The sequence below is a fragment of the Pelodiscus sinensis genome, chromosome 1, assembly GCF_052426305.1.
Source record: "Pelodiscus sinensis isolate ZL-2025 chromosome 1, ASM5242630v1, whole genome shotgun sequence".
NCBI classification, from domain to species: Eukaryota; Metazoa; Chordata; order Testudines; family Trionychidae; genus Pelodiscus; species Pelodiscus sinensis.
The window spans coordinates 69,636,392-69,656,637 of NC_143052.1; the positions used below are offsets into that span (position 1 = coordinate 69,636,392).

General features: G+C 43.2%; 1 protein-coding gene across 2 annotated transcripts; it reads right to left on the reverse strand.

Annotated features, from left to right (window-relative positions):
- Positions 1 to 347: 347 nt before the first annotated feature.
- CCDC107 (coiled-coil domain containing 107) lies at positions 348 to 18,824 on the reverse strand. 2 transcript variants are annotated; one of them, XM_089779990.1, is made up of 7 exons: positions 18,588 to 18,824; positions 13,713 to 13,760; positions 12,792 to 12,997; positions 8,313 to 8,379; positions 4,379 to 4,469; positions 1,737 to 1,846; positions 348 to 1,262 (listed from the first exon to the last, which is right to left on the reverse strand). In XM_089779990.1, exons 1-7 carry the CDS (start codon positions 18,745 to 18,747, stop codon positions 967 to 969), a joined length of 978 nt encoding a protein of 325 aa, XP_089636116.1. In that variant the 5' UTR covers positions 18,748 to 18,824; the 3' UTR covers positions 348 to 966. The 2 variants fall into 2 exon arrangements, with proteins under 2 accessions (XP_089636116.1, XP_006121595.3); XM_006121533.5 differs by lacking the exon at positions 13,713 to 13,760.
- Positions 18,825 to 20,246: the final 1,422 nt, after the last annotated feature.

The following is a 20,246-nucleotide window of genomic DNA, read 5'->3' on the forward strand; positions in this document are numbered from 1 at the left end:
CAGAAGTAAGGGTGACAATACCATGCCCATTCAAGGAGCAATCTCCCCATTTTCCTCCCATTTTTCCACTCTGATCTTCCCCACACTCCTGGATTTGTGTCCAGGGAGGCTGCCCTACTCGTCCCATTCTGGTTACAGCCCTGTCCAAAACTCTCCAAGATTATTGAATGCACCAGTGGAGGGAGAGGGGAAGCATGCTGAAAACCTCAAAATGTAGGCAAAACTGGACTGTGCAAAGAAAGATAATTTAAAACAAAACTGCGGAGGAAGCTTAATATTGTGCAATCCACAATTTCCACACTATTGCAAATGTAGTACCTTATAAAGACTAAATAAATGAACTTACATTTTTAAATTGATTATGCAAGAGAATTACATTTAATATAACGTTCTACAGATAAAGAGTTATTAAAATGATATTATTTAAAGGACAGCCCTACAATACTCATTTTGATTTTCTTTCAAGAGAGTATGACAGTATGCCTACAGGGTTTGTAAAGGTACAGAAATATAATCAGAATTATTTTGAGTTCCTCTAAGTATCTAAAAAAACGACATGCAGAAGTTACTTTCCTCAGTTTGCATGTACAATTCCAGAAAGACAATTACTCTAGGATTTCTATATTTAAAATAATCACTACAAATTATATCAATTCCTCTTAGTTTTAATTAGGTATGAAATCAAATATTGCATTAAGAAATCTTGATGCTTTAATGAAGCACCGTGTGTAATTTCAGTGTATGATATACAAGCAGTACAGAAATATTTTCTATAGGAAAAATAAATAGAAAATATGTGTAAACATTCTAGATGAAGCCTGCCACCCACTGAAGTCAACTGCAGAACTGCCACTGACTTGAACGGGGCAGGATTTCACCTCTACTTTTAAAGAATATACAAGTGATAGAACATTTTAAAAAAATGCATACAATTCTATGTGCAACAATTATTTAATTTTGAACATTTTATATATGAATATTCAATTCATATTTATTGCGTCTCCTTAATTCAGTCTCTTCTGATTCCAGTGTCTGTTTATTTGTTATTTCTTGCACTTTCATCACCTTTGGCTCAACCAGCTGACTACAAGTGAATTCATCATCACACAGTTCATGCTCTTCCTTTCTGTAACAACCATCATCAGTATCTTCCAGCAGATCTTTAATACTGTGATCTTCATTGTCATCTGTTTTTTCCTGAGTGTGTTTGTCAAGTGACTGAATGAGATCTTCAAGTTTGTCATTACATGTGTGATTAACATCTTAGTTTACAAAAAAAGAAAATGGAGATTTAAGATTAGTGATAGGGTTTTCAGTTTCGAAAGGTATTCTTAGATGTTTCAGTTCTAATTCCTCAAAAAAGTCTGACTAATGCATTAGGACCGACTGAAAGCTCATGATGCATTCAGATAATTTCAGTCTCACTAACAAAGCAGCAGATGACTTCTGGTTCTAATTGTATTCTGGTAAAATTAAGATGTGTTCTCTCTAAAGATCCAATGTCTCAGTTTGTAACTAGCTACATCTCAAATAAGATGTGAGCTGCTACTTTTACATCGAATACAACTAATGACAAAAATAAGATTTTAAAATACTGTCTGATAATATCCAGTAGTCTGAAATAAGAACTGTATTGCATCCAACATGTATGAACTGATCATTAAATTATTTTACAACTTAAGTAAGCAGAACACTGATTTTACTGTAATAAGGGTCTACAACATTGAGAAAAGTACCTTTTAGTTTTGTTTCTGATTTATCCAATCCACTTTCCTTCATCAGCTGTCTAATGGACTGGAGCTGTGTCAATATTTCATCTTTCTGTTCACAAGCCAAAGCATTAACACTGAAATGAAGAAAAGCAGACATAAGCAGCTGAAGGTTCATCTGAGCTATAGCTAGAAGTGAATACTTGTCAAAACTGCACCAAAATATTATTTTGACTCCAAAACACACTGAACTGCTTTTCTCAGGTAAATTACTACTATTATGGTTGGATGAGTGACAAAATCTGTCTGACAACAAGTCATTGTATTTCTCTGAATATTGAGAAGAAAGTAAAACTGAAAAATAGCTACTGGCTGATTACTGATTTTTTATCATGAGTGTTACAGTTGAAGTGGTACCCACTGAAAGAAGAAATTGAAATGAAAGCTATTCTAGACAACCTTGTCTAAATAAGATCTCAGAGGGGGAACATTACAGCTTGGATAAAAGAGTGTCTTACCAAGAGGTTTTGTTTTGAAGAGATTGCCTTTATAGTATTAACCAGTTGTAAGTTTGTCATTTAATTTTCTGATTTACTAAGGAGTTTAAACACATGCAGAACCTGATAAATTTAGTAATATGTTGAAAGTGATTAAGTTCAAGAACAGCACTGAGATAATACATTTGTTTTAACTGGTCTCAAGAAAGGTATCAAACATACAGTACTCAGTTCACATAAAGATAGATATTCTTCATTGCCACTATACAAGACCCCCAATTAGTGTGCCTCAACCCTACTTCAGGGAAGGCACTTTTACAGAAGTATAAGTAGCTCATGTTAGTTATTCCCTAAGAAGTTTTCTACCGAGGCTACCAACCTATCAGAAATTATGATGATCCCTTATATACATTCATAGCCATCTAAATCAAATAAGATAATTTCATAAAAGGTCATATATGATAGCTATCAAATAGTAATTACTATTGGTTACTACCCATGATCTGGAGGAGGGCAAGTAAGAAACTCCATATTATGTATCAGTCATAAACTATCCAATCCCTTGCAAATAATTTCAAATGTAATTTAAGTTTACTTTATATTTAGAAGAGATTTTGCTAAAAACTACTTCTTTCTCCTTCCTCAGAATCTGTATTAAGTTTCAATGAAGATCAGTTTCTCTACAATTGGGCTTCCTATAGTTTTGAAGACAAACTTTATTAAAAATCATTTGAGAAACTAGGGATTTTACTTAGAACATTTAAGATAATAGTACTGTTTCTAAAGAATTAAAGCAAATTGGTGAACTTGTTATAAACAGTTATTTTGAATGTGACAAGACAGAAATATACCACTTTGTAGTACAGGCAGTCCCCGGGTTACGTACAAGATAGGGACTGTAGGTTTGTTCTTAAGTTGAATTTGTATGTAAGTCGGAACTGGGGCATATTGTACCCCAGGTGTCCCCGATTCAGCCGCTGCTGAAACTGACCAGCGGCTGACTACAGGAAGCCCGAGGCAGAGCTGCTTTGCCCCGGGCTTCCTGGAATCAGCCGCTGATCAGTTTCAGCAGCAGCTGACTTGGGGACACCTGGGGTAGAGCAGCTGGGGTGCTGCCAGGTTGGTCCCCGCAGCGCCGAGGTGCGGCGCTGCGGAGACCAACCCGGCAGCGCCCCAGCTACTCTGTCCCAGGTGTCCAGATTCAGCCGCTGTTGAAACTGACCAGCAGCGGCTGAATCGGACATGCCTGGCGCAGAGCAGCTGGAGTGCTGCTGGGTTGGTCTGGCAGCGCCCTTTGCTCCGCGTCTCCCTGGTCCAGCAGACCAGGGAGACGCAGAGTGGCTTTTCTCGCCGCGGAAGACGCGGGCGGCGGGACCGCGGTGCGTCTCGGCGGTCCCGCCGCCCGCGTCCTCCGCGGCGAGAAAAGCCTGGTTTGCTGGGGGGGGGGGGGACACTACCTGCGCCCCCCCCAGCAGACCAGGGAGACGCGGGCGGCGGGACTGCCGAGACGCGCCACAGTCCCGCCGCCTGCGTCCTCCGCGGCTTTGCTCCGCGTCTCCATGGTCTGCTGGGGGAGCCCCCCCAGCAGACCAGGGAGACGCAGAGCAGCTTTTTTCGCCACAGAGGACGCGGGCGGTGGGACCGCCCAGACACGCCGCAGTCCCACCGCCCGTGTCCTCCGCGGCTTGGCTCCGCGTTTCCCTGGTCTGCTGGGGGGCCCCCCCCAGCAGACCAGGGAGACGCGGAGCGGCTTTTCTCGCCGCGGAGGACGCGGGTGGCGGAATCGCCGCGGCGCGTCTCGGCGGTCTGCTGGGGGGAGGGGGGTGCAGCTACTGCGGGGTTCCCTCACCCCGTTTGTAAGTAGGAATCCGACGTAAGTCGGATCCACATAACCCGGGGACTGCCTGTATTATCATCCCATGTTACTATGCTGCTTACATGTGTATGTCAATAAGGGAGCTGTCTGTAGGAATGCTAGTTTAAATCTACAGAGCCGCCTACTCTCTGTACAGCAATATACAAATGCTACGTTACAAAAAAGGTTTCTCTGTACCTCTTACCTCCAAAAATAATATGATCTACTGAGATGTTTGTAATTCCCTACAAGTTAGAAGTCATTACTGTAACTTTATTTAATGCATAAACGGTGTTCCTTATCCTGGACTTACTCACCAGTTTGACAGTGGATCTAACTGAGTCAATAAAGAATTTAAAATTTTCTCTGTTTGTGCTAGATGCTGCTCCAGTTCCAAAAGCTGATGCTCTAAAAGAGAAACAGTGTATTAGACATACTACACTGCAAAATGGCAGCAAATAAAAGCCAATTATTGTTTTTGTTCGGTACACATCATTATATAAAATAACCCTTTCTCTGTAAAACTTTAGAGTGACTGTATAAGAAATTGCTCAGCGCTTGACACTACCTTATGAAAAAAAGGAACAACTGGAGTTCAGAAGTAATTGAAAAAAGCTCTATGCACACAAATATTGTCCTAGGCACGATGGGGAAGACACAACTAATAGGCTACCAGTATTTGAAGGATGTAAACACTATCAAAGGCACAAGAGTTGTTTAGGGTAGTAAATAAAAATCAATATAACTAGAAGCTATAAAGGGAAAATCATGACTAAAAAGACAAGACATCCTGATAGTAACTAATAAGCTCTACTACAGGCTCCCTTGTTGCTGAAACCACATGACTCAGTTTTTAGTCTAGGCTCAATAAGACACAAGAAAGTGTGTCGTGGAAAATGATCCTTTATTCATATGCAATGGCAGTGAATTACTCCATTACACTTTACTACATCTCTTCTGTAAAGCCGTTATGATTTTTAAATTCATTGAAGTTGGACATGCCCAGTCTGACCTACTTTAAAAATGACAAGAATTCATACTGATCTTCTGCTCAAGAGTGTGACTCAAAAAAGCAGGTGGCAATCTACCTGAAATACCAACTCCACTCATCTCCCCAAAGTACTTTATTGGAGAGTATTCAACTGACCATAAGAATGGCCATATGGGGTCAGACCCATGGTCCATCTACATTGGCATCTTGTCTTTCGACAGTGGTCAATGCCAGAGTTAATAAATAGAAGAAAGCAATTATTGAGTAATTTAAGCCTGTTATCCACTCCCAGCTTCTCACAGTCAGGGACATCCAGATCACAGGATTGCACCCCTCACCATCTTGGTTTATACCATTGAGGTACCTATCCTCCTTGAACTTATCTACTTTAGTTTTGAACCCAGCTATACTTTTATCCTTCACATCATTCCCTAGCAATGAGTTGAACAGGTTGGCTGTGCATCGTTAGAAGAAGAGCTTCCTTTTCTTCTAAACCTACTGCCTATTAATTTCATTGTATGACTACTGATTGTAGTGTTATGTGAAGGAATAAATACCACTTCCTTATTCACTGTCACACCAGTCATGATTTTAAAGGCCTCTATTATATTCCTCCTTCATTGTCTCTTTTCCAAATTGAGATGTCCCAGTCTCATTACTTCTGTATCATGCCCCTGATCTTTGCTGACATTCTCTGTACTTTTTCCAATTCTAATATATCCTTTCTATAAAGCAGTTAAGATTTTTAAATACACTGAAGTTGGACATGGAGAGGGAGTGACCAGAACTTACATACCCCAGCAAGGTATGTACATACCACTACTTTATATATTGGCATTATGACATTTACTATCTTTTCTTCTATCCTTTTCCTAAGGGTTCCTAACATTGTTAGCTTTTTTTTGACTGCTGCTGCACATTGAGCAGAAGTTTTCAGATAACTATCTACAAAGATGCGAAGATCTCTTTTTAAGTGGTAAAAGCTAATTTAGATCCCACTTTTTAATTTACAACTGGAATTATGTATTCCAGTGTGCATTACTTTGCATTTATCTACCAGAAAAGTCCTGTTACTGTAGGTTATTCTAAATGTATATTGTATCCTTATTGCCAAACAGAATAAGCTAACCAATCAACAAAAGTCATGCCCTTAGCATACTGAAAGCAAAGAATCACAAATAGCTCCTTGATGACCTAAAAATCCAGAAGGAATGCTAAAAATGTGGAAACATGGACAAACTGCTGAAGATGAACACAAAACAATGGCACAAGCATGTAGAGACAAACATCAGAACACCTAAGGCACAAAATGTATTTCTCCTAGTAAGAAACATGAAAGGCAATATGCAGAGGTTCTAGAATTACATTAAGAGAAAGAGAAAGGAAAGTATTGGACCGCTGTTTAGCAGGAAGAGCCCTAGCAACAATTGACATCAAGAAAGCTATGGCACTGAAAGCCTGTTTTGCTTCAGTCTTCCATAAAAAGGTTAACTGTGACCAAATACTTAACACAACATTAAGAAAAAGAGGGAAGGAACACAAAAGACAGAGTAAGGGAAGAACAGATTAGAGCAGCAATGGGCAACCAAGGCTAGTGAGTGACTGGCCTTCCATCTCAGTGAACCACAAGATTGTTGTAAACAAGATGTTCTCCTGAGAGGTTAGTTTTGCTCACTGTGCTTGCACACCTAAAATTTGCAAGCTGTGCTAACTGAACCATAGCAGTGCTTTTGATGCAGAGGAAGCGTGCAGCTCTCACAGACAATATTGTGTGCAAACAGCATGCACTCACTTCATGCGCCCTTGATTTACGCATGTCAATTTAGTAATACTGGTAGGAAAAAAATAGTGGAATCTGGCAACCCTGAGCATGGGTGGTAAACAAAATATCTCATTGACCGCACATAGAAACCTGAAGGGCTGCATGTGGCCCTTAGGTCACAAGTTGCCCACCACTGGGTTAGGGAATATTTAGATACATGAGATGCACTCAAGATAGCGGGGTGACAAAGTTTACCCTGGAAACTTAAGGAACTAAACATAGCAATCTCAGAACCATTAGGAATTATCTTCAAAAATTCATGGAGGATGGGTAAGCTGCCAGAAACAGCAAATATAGTACATATCTTTAAAAAGGGGAACAAAGAGGATTCAGAAGATTAGAGACCAGTCAGCCTGTGATAACTCATTCCAGTATTTTTCCAGGAAACAAAAAAATCAAGTTGTAGGTACCTACAGGATAACAGGGTTTCATGTAATAGCACAGATGGATTCATCAAAAATAAATCATGACAGGCCCCTTTTTTGAAACGCTTACTGGCCCAGTTCTTGGAAAAAGCATTACATGTGACAGATCTTGATGTTAGTAAAGCTTTTGACACGGAGCCACATAACAGTCTCATAAGCAAACTAGGGAAATGTAGTCTAGAGGAAATTATTGTAGAGTGGATGCACAGTGGGTTGAAAGACAGTTCTCAAATAGCAATTATCAATAATTAACTGTCAAATTGGGAGGGCAAATCTAGTTTGGGTCGCAAAAGGGTCAGTCTGGGGTCTATTACTATTCAATGTTTCCATTAATGGCTTGGAATGAAAAGGAGAATATGCTTGTAAAGTCTGAAGATGATATAAAGCTAAACACTTTGAAGGTTGGGATTAGAATTCAAAATGACATTGAGGAATTAGTCTGTAATCAACACAATGTGTCTTGAGAAAAGAAAGCTGAGGGGGACATTAGTCTTCAAATATACTAAGGGCTTTTATAAAGAAGATAGTGCTGAATTGTTCTCCATGTCTACTCAAAGCAGTACAAGAACCTGGTTTAATCTGAAGCAACATACTTTTTAGGTTGAATATTAAGCAAAACATTCTCAGTGAAAAGACAGGTAAGCTCTGGAATAGGCTTCCAATGGAGGCCATGGAATCCCACTGGAGGCTTTTAGGATCAGGTCGGACAAACTCCTGTCAGGAATGATGTAAGTATAGTCGGTTCTCCCTCAGCACAGTGGATGATCTAGACAACTGCTGAGTCCCTTCTACGCCCACATTTCTAAGTATGCCACTACTGAGCATTGTTCTATTCCTAAAATTAGGTGCTTGGGCATGCGTTAAGTTTAACAGTCTTGCTAATGTTCTTCAAAGCATTTTAACAAACCAAAGGACTGGGTTTTGTTCTGCAACATATCAATAAATGCATAGTTTAATTTCAGAAGGAAAACTATATACTTTATGACTTTGCATATTCTGAACTGATGCCTTGCCTGTTTCTTTTGCCTTGTCATCAGTATTTTTCTCTTTCTTAGAAGGACTTCCTTCTTGGGATTTCATCTAAAAAAAAAAAAAAAAGTCAAGTTACACATAAGCCTACAAAATAGCTTAGTATGTGTTTTAGATATGTGTTTAAATAAGAATTTTAAATGTATTAAGTTTCAGTTATTTGTGATATTCATTCACTCACACTCGATCCCGTCCACTCCTTAAACAAAGTGAAGTCAAATGCAGCAAAGCTCTCACTGAAACTGTCCAGAGGTCTGTGCCAAAAGTGACAAAATTTGTGTAATGTCCATGAAACGTTTATCCAAATCACCGATTCTTTTAGTACACCAAGCGTCCTATTGCATTCAGCAGACGCATTATATAAAACAAAATTTTATTTCATATAATTGCACTTGAAATACCCACTTCAGAATCAGACAATGTCTTGTATAGGCTGCCAGACAACGAGCTAAGCATAACAAAGACTGTATAAAAACTACATTCAAGATCCTACATATGTTCGTCACTGCACAATATTTTGACTTCTGCCTCATGTAAGCACACAGAAAAAATACTGATTTACAGTGCCATCTTAAACTAGGTGCCACATTTTAGTCAAAACAGTTTACAGAATTTTTCAAGTCACCATATGAACAATGCATGAAAATTCTGGTATAAAGCAAGTGCACAAATTGGTCTCTCAAATTTATTATGAGAAATTTGTTTTAGTAGACACATAAACACCTTCAATTTACATTTCACTGCAAAATCCTTTAGAAATGTAACCTCTAGACTGGGGTGGGCAAATTTTTCAGTCTGAGGGCCACATCAGGTAGGGAAATTACATGGATGGCTAAGTAGTGAAGGCTAGGAGAGGCTGTAACTCCACAAATAGCCAGTTGTAGCCTTGCCCCTGCACCCTCTCCCCCACAATATCCTGCTCCATATCCAACCACCCTGCTCCACGCCCCATGACCGCACTGTCCAGAGCACCAAGGCTGGCAGTGAGGTGACCGCACTGCCCAGATGGTGCAAGAGTTAATGCTGGGGGGGGAGGAGGGAGGAGGGAGGAGGGAGAGGGAGGGAAGGGAAGCAGAAAAAGAAGGACCGCACTACCCCTGCTCACCACTGTCTGGGAGTTGGGCTGGCTCCTTCATAGAATCATAGAATAATAGGACTGGAAGGGACCTCAAGATGTCATCGAGTCCAGCCCCCCGCCCTCAAGGCAGGACCAAGCTCCGTCTACACCATCCCTGACAGATGTCTATCCAACCTGTTCTTAAATATCTCCAGAGAGGGAGATTCCACCACCTCCCTTGGCAATTTATTCCAATATTTGACCACCCTGACAATTAGGAATTTTTTCCTAATGTCCAATCTAAACCTCCCCTGCTGCACTTTAAGCCCATTACTCCTTGTCCTGTCCTCAGAAACCAAGAGGAACAAATTTTCTCCTTTCTCCTTGTGACACCCTTTTAGATATTTGAAAACCACTATCATGTCCCCCCTTAATCTTCTTTTTTCCAAACTAAACAAGCCCAGTTCATGAAGCCTGGCTTCATAGGTCATGTTCTCTTGACCTTTAATCATTCTTGTCGCTCTTCTCTGTACCCTTTCCAATTTCTCCACATCTTTCTTGAAATGTGGCGCCCAGAACTGGACACAGTACTCCAGCTGAGGCCTAACTAGTGCAGAGTAGAGCGGCAGAATGACTTCACGAGTTTTGCTTACAACACACCTGTTGATACAACCTAGAATCATATTTGCTTTTTTTGCAACAGCATCACACTGTTGACTCATATTCAACTTGTGGCAAAGCTGTCCTGACCCCGACCACTGGCGGGAGGTATGGGTCAGGCCCACCGACAGAAGGATGGGGGAAGCAGTTGCCCTGGGGCCCAATGATTCAAAAGGGCCCGGGGGTCTGGCCGCCATTGCTGGTGCTGCAGCAGCGCCTGGAACCCTGAGCCCTTTAAATCACAGCTGGAGCGTCACCTGCATTTGGGTTCCTCTGCTATAAACCACTTAAGTATACAAGACAATTAAGGCTCCATTCGTGAACATATCAATGTATGTGAGCTGCCTCAACTACAGTATGTTAATAAAGCCTTATATTTAGCTAAGTGATAACAATTTCCAAGTATGTCAAGAATATAAACACTGAGGATGCTGAAGAATGCCAGCATAAGGGGTGGTAGGGAACATCATCACTGGGAATTATAACATACATTAAGACTTTTTTTTTTTTAAATGTATGCTGAATGTTAGCAAAATTTTCTTGATAAGGCCCTGGGATTGCCCTTGCAAGAAAAAATAGTGGAAGTTCTATTACTTAGGACAGCTAAAAGGCAAATTGCTTTTAATATTGGATAAGCAACCGTCAGTAAGACCTTTTCTCTCCAGACACCCAGTTAGTCTTTTGTAACACAGACCCTCATCATGAGTCTCGATGATCACTATCTCCTCCTCTCCAGCTTTGACAAATGCAGTCTGCTCCACTTATCTTGCTGCAAAAATAATTTTCATGGCTCACTACTTCGACTACATCATCCTCCTTTGCATGCATCCCTCTCCCCATAACAAACAAGCTACTCTTCTTTGCTTTTAAGGCTCTCCACAGTACCCCTGGCAAAATTCTGCAACAAAAAAATTCTGCAGGTTCATCTGTCAAAATAACACTCCTAAGAATCCTAGTACCGATGAAGGAATTCTGCACTGAAAATTAAAAATTCTGTGCTTAAAAATTTTTGAATTCTGCAAAATTTTGCCTATTTGTCAAAAAACACAGTAACACAAAAGCAATATAAACACTCTATTTTTAATTATTTTGGTAATTTATATCAAAATACTTGTCAGCAAATAATTAAAAATTATATGATTATGTTGTTGCTACTGCGTTAATTCGACAAATAAAATATGTGAAATTTTAAATTTTTTGGCATACAATTCCCTGTCAGAGGCTGGGAATGGGAGACAGGAGAGGGATTACTGAAGATTCCCTGTTCTGATCACTCCCTCTTGGGCAGCCGGCATTGGCCACTGTCAGAAGACAGGATGCTGGGCTAGATGGACCTTTGGTCTGACCCAGTATTGCTGTTCTTACATTATTTTATTATTTGTCATAAAAAATCTGTATCTCTTTTGCTCTTTTCTTATTTGAATTATTTCAGACATACTTAACGTTTAAATGATTATATTGTGTTATTTTGACAAATGAAACGCAGAATTTTTTAGGTGCAGGCAACTCTGTGGGAGGTACAGGGGGTGGCAGAAGAGAGGGAGATCTGGATGCATAGGGACTTATTGGGGATATCTGGGTGCAGAAGAGTCCAGATGAAGATGGTTAGAGGTCAACTGGGCAGAGGGGAAGGTGTCTAGATACTGGGGCTCAGTGAGGTGAGTGGGACTCAATGTGGGGTCCAGGAGTAGGGGGTTTCCAATACAATGGGTGAGGCCTGATGGGATGGGGGGTTTCTGGGAGCAGAGAAACTTGGATGCGGTGAAGGGGGGCTCCTGATATAGGGGGTGAGTCTTAGCAGGGTGAGGGTTCGGAGGGCTCAGTGAGGGAGAACAGCTCCCCCTACACTAACCCTTCCCTTCATGGAGGAGAATGATGCAGACAGGAAGTGGGGACGCAATGGTCACTATATGTGCTGCTGTTCCCACTGACTGACCAACCTCCATACATCTGAATCTTTCTTTCCCAACACACATCCAATGCCACCATCAAATCTTACTCCCTCCCAATACCATGCAAAACCCTTTACATCACCCACTGCACTCAAACACCCAATCACCCAACCCCCATGCAGAGTCTCTTGAAGTCAGGGAAATTTCTGGAGTTTGATCTGAGTTAGGCCTAGCTTCTCCAGGCAGGGGCGGAGAACTCCATCTCCATCCTCCTCCTCCCTTGCCCAGTCAGGACTAACATCCCTGAATAGCCAGGGCATCCCAGGTCTCCCCTTTCTCCCCTACAATCACTTCCCCCTCCCTAGCAGCATGGGCACATCTGTTTTGGCACCTGGAGTAATAGGGGGAGATGTGAGTGAAACTGGTACAATTTCTCTTTGCTTCTCCAAATAAACCATTTTTTCTGTGGGGAAGCAACCAGAATCTGCCAGGAATCATGTTTCTGTGTGCAAACAGTAGTGCAGAATTCCTCCAGTAGAAAACCTAGCGTGTTAGTGCACTTTAAAAATCACACCCCTCTGGCATGTTTTGCAGTGCCACTTAACCATTCTCTCAGACTGTGAGAATCACCTTCTACTCCACTCCAAATCAGTCTGAAGAGGAGGGAAGAGAGAGAGAGCAGTAAACAGCACAGCTTTTATTTTGCAGCTCATCTTTGAAACCATACTGAGCAAAAGCCAAACTAAGTGGATTTTAAAGAATAATCTGCATGGACTCAGGGGAGGAACAAATGACCTATTTGGGCTTTACCCTCTGACACTACTATGGTTAATGTTGTTATATTTAATATTTACCTTTAGGAATTTGTATGCTGCAAACACCCCCACGCCAATAGCATACAAAGGCATGAGAGTAAAAGCTAATTCTTTGCCATTTCCTCTAGTTCTCTCACTCCTCCTGTCCTTTTCAATTGCATTCCTCATCTGCTGAAAACTTTGGTATGCTTTACTTTCTGAATTCAGGAAGTTCTGATGTGACTGCTGAACTCCCTCAGAGCCATCTGCAAAATGAAAGATTTCAAAAGAAAAAAGTTTAGCCTTGTAGTTAATTTCCAAGTAAGACTGTTCTGAGATTTTCGTCCTCCTAGATTCATCATGTCTTTAATATTGGGTCAATTAAACCAGTTACAGAACAGCCACATACAAGATCACAATAGATCTACCATATGCATTGCAAATAATATTTTAAAAAATTCTCAAAGTAAGTTTCTCTTTGTCTACAAAGCTACTAAAAACACCGTAAAAATTACCAGGCAATCTCATTTTTACTAACAGAAATAACTTGGCAAAGTAATTGCAAACTGCAGTTAAGTATAATCAATAATACACTGACATTAAAATCAAAATGCAAAGAGCAATCTGGCATTGAACTCAAACCTACTGAAGTCTGGAACTGCCTTTTAGTATTAGCATCAAACTTTCACTTATTTTCCCATACAAAAAGCTTTACTTTCAGTATTATCTAACTTCAAAAACAAAAATTTAATATTTCGCTTTCTGAATAAAAAACATTGGACTGTAATAAGCAGATTAGCATATGTAAAATATGGGTTTTAGCTGTAAATTCAGTGTTACTATAACCGCTCTTACATATGCGCAGGAGTATGTGCCATACCTCAGTAAAGTTAAATATTTACTGAAAAAAATAAAGTACATTATAATACATATGCAGAAAACATTTTCCAAACACTTAACTTGAATTCTAAAAAGGCTTACCATATGTCTCATTAAGATGTCCTATTGACAACCGAATCAACAAGAAGTCTGGAGGAAAGCAAGAAAAGTACTGAAGCATGAAAATCTGCCTCTCATATATTAATATGGTCTAGAAAATGGCAAATGAAACGTTAGCAACCTTGATGTTGCTAACAAATATATACCCTTAAAATGAAAGCAACATGAAATTTCTGACTACAATTCTATTTCCTGCCCCGGAAATAAGTAACAAATGCATTCTTAGCTAAAGTGCCACCTCCTAACTTCTAATATCCTTCAGAAAGCCAACATTGCCAAGGATCTCTAGTGAGAATAATGAAGAACATAATTCACCTACATGTTGGACCTCCCTGGGCCAGCACCCTCAGGATCTGACTGGTCCCAGATCAGGGATTTTGCCAAACTAGGGTAGGTAATTTCTGACCCCCCTGCCACAGGCCCCTCCTGGCCGACTTTCCCCCTCTGCTGCCTGGTCACAGGCCTCCTGGCCGACCTCCCCCCTCTGCTGATGGCCCTATGGGCCTTCCCAGCCCTGCTGCCATGCACTGGGCTCCTGACCCTGCTGCCCAGCATGGCTCCCAAATTCCAGCCCTCCGCTGGGAGGCTCTGCTCTCTAAACCTGAAAAAGAGAGTACCGAAGTCTAGGTATTTTAGCATTTCAGCAAACTCTAGTTCCAACAGTTCGGCAGTTTGACTCTTTAGGTGCTTACAGACTACCAGTTCTGCCTATTTGGTTTTCCCATACGCTCTGCTCCTTGTTTCCCACCCCCTTCCTTTTTTTTTTCCTTCCCCCCCCCCCCGCATCTCCCCTATTTATTTTGGGTCTGCGCACCCTAAACTCAAAACTCCGGTCATCTGAAGAAGTGGGCTGTGCCCACTAAAGCTCATGATACCATCTACATGTTTTGTTAGTCTATAAAGTGCTACCAGACCATCTGTTGTTTTTTAAGTTTATCCTGTACAGACTAACTCAGCTACCCCCTGAAGCTTCTTTAAACTTTGTTAGCAAATACTATCTGAATATTATTTTAATTTAAATGATTTTAATAGATTATAAGTAGTTTAGGTCTTAACACAGATTGTCAATCTCAAATTTGATTTTAAATAGGTTTCTTAAAATGAAATGTAAATGTTAAAAATCCATCAAAAAAGTATTAATTTTTATCTATCCTGCATCCAAGTCTCCTCCAGTAATGGGCATGCAACATATTCAGATGCAGGAGGGATCTCTTGTAACTCAGTAGAAACCCCAATATTACTTATTAGGGCTGATGAGCTAAAGTTCTCTTCCTTAGTTCTTAATGGCCTGATGGATGATAACCAAAATAAAGGGTGATTCTCAAGCTTTCATAGGTACCTAGTAAAAGAGAAAGTTCTTCAAGTGATTGCCCACATGGAATCCACTCCTGGTATGCATATGCCTCATATATGCAAGATCAGATTCTTATGGTCACCACCATCATTTGCCATCCCAGAGTTCCTCACATCCCAGAAAGGGCATACAGGGTATGTTTACACTGAAATAAAATATCACTGGCTGGCCTCTGTCAGCTGACTCCAGCTCACAGATTTCACATCATGCGGCTACAAAACTGCAGTGCAGATGTTCAGACTCAGGCTAAGAGACTGGGCTCTGAGAACCCATGAGAGATGAAGTAGTATTCTTTTGTATTTTTATTAAATAATTAGTTGTTAGATTTATTTAATTGCTCCAGCTTTAAAAAAAAGCCTCTCCCAGCAGTGTTTCTTGTAAGCTGTACATTTGTGTGGCCACTCAGGAGAGATTCAAATGCCACTCTGCTGATTAGCCGAGTGCCCACGGTTAAGACGTTTTTTTCTACTGGTGCTGCAGATTTGCACATGCCTCAGTGCACATACACAAATTTATTCCATATGTGGATGAAAAACACACACACGTGGATGGAAAAGATTAGCGGGAACATTGTTCCCACATAAGTTTCCTTTAGGCTAAACACCATTCCCTACCTCTGCACAGAGTAGGCAGACACCAAGTCTCCAGGATTAAAAAGGTTATCCTCCATGCATCATTCTATAGGTTAAACCTAAATGTAAAGGCATTCTGAATTGCACATAAAGATGTACACATTGCACAGAGCCTCGTAAATTGCCCATTTTATGCCCAAGCATTAATCAGTGAATCATCAGAAATCGTAACACTCTCTGGTTTACAACTGCCTTCAACTTTTCAAATCACAAGGTTGTCTCAAGTTGAATTCATCTAATTAATTGCAAATATTAAAATGGACCACTTGCCTTTAGAAACGGAGTGCTAAATTCTTGGACGGTATAAATTAGCACAGTTCCATAAAATTTAGATCAGATAAGGATTTGCCTTTAGTGAACAGCCAGAAACTCAGCACTGATGAAGATTATTAGTTTTAAACAAACATAAGCACCCTTTTCCAGCAGCTCCTCCTGTGCAACTGTGCTGCCTCCAAACCCATCCCCAGACCTTCCACAAAACTGTCTGTCCTGACTGAGGCCTGTAAAACCCACGCTATAAGACAAAGTGTGTGTGTGGGGAGGAGGGAGAGGAAACAGTACAGCCAAATAGAGAGAGCTGCTTAAGCTGTACACTTGTGTGGCCACTCAGGAGAGATTCAAATGCCATCCACCTAGAGGTGTCTCCTTATCTCTTTGAAGTGTAGAAACAGCCCCTGGACAGTCCTGCACTGGCCCTGTGCTTCCTATAGCATTTCAAAACGGCAGCACCACATGGAGCCTGGGGTCAGCAGGGGAGTCCCCAGCTGACCCCGGGCTTTATGCAGCACTGCCGCTTTGAAACACTGCAGGGAGCCCAGCTGACCCCTCGCTCCATGTGGTGATGCTGCTTTGAAATACCGCATGCAGCCCCACCCAGGTTGGGACTCCCCAGTTGGCCCTGGGCTGTACACTACATTTCAAAGCCACAGACCCCAGGCTCCATGTGGCACTGCCACTTTGAAATGCTGCCTGCAGCCCGGGACAGTTTGGGACTCCATAGCTGGCCCCAGGCTGCATGCGAGTTTCAAAGAGGCAGCACCACGTGGAGCCCAGGATCTGGTCCCAGGCTCCACGCAGTGTTGCCCCTTTGAAGTGCCCCTGCAGCCTCTTTTTGATAGAGGCAGCAAGAGGGAGAAAGCAACTAGTCAATTAGTCATTCACATCCCTAATCCGCATATGTGAGTAAAAATTTGTATTCATGCAGGGCAATAACAGTTATGTTTATTTTGTGCACCAGAACACTGGGTGAGTGTAGAAAGTTAGAGAGTTTGATGCACTCCCAGCTGATTGTCACAAGACTCTTCAATCTACCCTCTGATGTGTAGCACAGTAAATATCATAAGCTCACAAAGCAATTTTAAGTACAGTATTGGCCACAGGTAAGTGTTCACAGGTAAGGTAGGAGGGAAGAGCTAAGACCTAGTCTATATTATACAGCTGGGTTGATAAATGCTGCCTTCAGTCCACCTAGCTGTGGAAGTGTCTTCATTTAAATTTGACTGAGGCTGATGTAAGTGCCTCTTTACATCAATTTAATAACACCCCTCCCCAAGCAACCAAGGTAAATGTAATTAAGTCAACACAGCATCAGTTGTTTACATCAAGTACTGGGTGCTTTCAGGAGGTACCACAAAATGCCAATAAAGTTGATACAAAAGAACACACAACACCAACACAATCAGCCAAACCTACACACTCTGGAATGATCTAATAACTGTGGTGGCTGCAGGCCACCATGAGTTAGGTAGACAGAATTTTATTTGTAGACATGGCCCAACAGGCTTCACCTCCCTTCCACATACTCTCCTGACATGTACTTACATATGTACTTGCATGCATGCGTGTGTGACGGACCAGAGTCACAGACTGCATCTACAAATAGGGATGTAAAATCCTGTTTAAATTGGTTAACCATTAAATGTGAAATTTAACTGATTAACCAATTAAGGGGGGGGCACTCCAGCCCAGTTAGGCTGGAGTGCCCTCCCCTGCCACAGCCCAACTGGAGCACCCTGTCACAGACAGGGGCAACTCCAGAAACCCAGCCCAGCCCCCGCTTGCAAAGCACCCGGGCCACCACACCCCTGCCTGCAACACGCCTGGGTTGCCTCAGACAGGGCTTACTCTAGATCAGTGTTTCTCAACCAGAGGTATGAGTCACCCTTAGGGGTACTCGAGAGAAGTCTGAGGGGTACGTCAACACAACAGAAAATTGGAGAAAACAATTTTTGTTTTAAGTTTTACAGCGCTTTATTATTTTTGTACTTTTTACACCCAAAATTCCATCACCCGCCCAGCTACGATTAAGTTGTTTAAACAAATGTGTTACAATGATAGAAAAAAAAATTGTGTCTGAAAACTGTAGGTACTAGGGGGTACTTATAATTTTTTAAAGGTCACTTTATAAAAAACAAAAAAACAAAAAAAAACCGTTGAGAAACACCGCTCTAGACTCCCCAGCCCCTCTCCAGGGCAGGGCTGGCGCAGACACCTACCCACAACAGGCTGGGAGCTGCGCCAGCACCCACGGGTTAACCAGAACCAGTAAACAACACCCGTTAGGAGTTAATTAACCTTTCACATCCCTGCCCACATGCTTATCCCCACGCAAGGGAGGAGTAGCAGCATAAAAGCGAACTCACAGCCTATTACTCTTCCTCACATCACCCCTCCTGCAACTAGGGGGTCAGTGCAGAGGGCTGGTGGTGGGGAAACAGGGTGCTGGTGCGTGGACAAGTGCGAGGAGCAGACGCGTAACAGGTTGCATCGCCCGTCTCTCCTGCTGCCGGGACAGAAGAGAGGATAGCACGGCGGCTCCTCCGGGGGCAAGTCGCAGCGCTCGGCGGGAAGGGGTGCAGGGACGGTCTGTACCTGTGGGATGCGGAGAGGGATCGTAGTGACCGGGGGCAGCCTTGCCCCCCTGCAAGGTCCTCCCTGCTCCTCCTCCCCCGAACAGCCTGGGCACCGCCACGAGGAGGCAGAGCAGCAGCACGACTGAGACCATGCCCTGCTGGAAAGCAGAGACCGCCATGGCTGGGGCCCGGCCCGGCTTTCCTCGCGCCCCGCTCCCAGCAGCTCGCGCCCTGTCCTGCCCCAGCGAGAGGAAGGTCTGACCTGCCGAGGAGCAGCCCGGGATGAGAGGCGGCCCCAGTCGTGCTGCGGCTCCTCCTCCCTTCTCGGTATCGCCCCCGTGCGGGCTCCAGCCTCTCCTCGGCTAGCGGCGGGATCCGTCCAGCTGCAGACAGCGGCGCAGTCGTAGACTAACCCTCACACTCCGCACGCCCTGTCATGGGATAATGGAGACGTGGGGTCCCAGCTCCCACTGCAAACCAGACAGCCCCAAACCATCCGTGAGAGCCAGTTAGTGCCCTACAGTCACGACACAACTACAACACAGGAACATGACGTAGTGCAAGCACAGTCCAATCCATCGCTGCTACACCCTTACGGGACCGCTTAATGCCACAGACAGGTTACAATGCAGGTCACACAGAAATACCGCAATCCTTTTAGTACAATGATAATAAACACGCTATGTAACGACAAATATAAAGTAAAACATTATAAATATGCCACATTCACAATATTCCCACGATTTAGTAGTGTCAAATGCCTTTTCCCCATGAGACTTTTAGATTGAGATAGGGGAAGATGAAAACCCGCATTTACAGAAGGTTTTTTTGGGGGAAGAAGGTTGCTCAGGGAGAGGAGTAGAGGAGTCCCAGGAAATTAGGTGCCGGAGAGCTATAGCTAGATGCCGATGGGACAGAAGGGGGGTTACATTAATGCTCCTAGATGACTTTTGTTGAAGAGGATATAGAAAATGTTGCTGGGGAGGAGTAGAGCCTCTACAGTGGAGAAGAAGCGGTAACGGTTTGGGAGACTGCCAGTGCAGCGGGGGATCTACTTTCTGGAAATGAATATTGTGAAGGGCCGCAGTCAGCGCTGTGTGGGTGTGCACAGGTGCGGGGAGCGAGCGGTGTGTGTGTGTGTGCGTGTGTGCGCGCACAGGTACCGGCAGCGGGCGCAGTCAGCGCTGTGTGTGTGGGCACAGGTACGGGGAGGGGCACAGTCAGCGCTGTGTGTGTGGGCACAGGTACGGGGAGGGGCACAGTCAGCGCTGTGTGTGTGGGCACAGGTACGGGGAGCGGGCACAGTCAGCGCTGTGTGTGTGTGGGCACAGGTACGGGGAGCGGGCACAGTCAGCACTGTGTGTGTGGGCACAGGTACGGGGAGGGGCACAGTCAGCGCTGTGTGTGTGGGCACAGGTACGGGGAGGGGCACAGTCAGCGCTGTGTGTGTGTGGGCACAGGTACGGGGAGGGGCACAGTCAGCACTGTGTGTGTGGGCACAGGTACGGGGAGCGGGCACAGTCAGCGCTGTGTGTGTGTGGGCACAGGTACGGGGAGCGGGCACAGTCAGCGCTGTGTGTGTGGGCACAGGTCGGGGAGCGGGCACAGTCAGCACTGTGTGTGTGGGCACAGGTACGGGGAGCGGGCACAGTCAGCGCTGTGTGTGTGGGGGCACAGG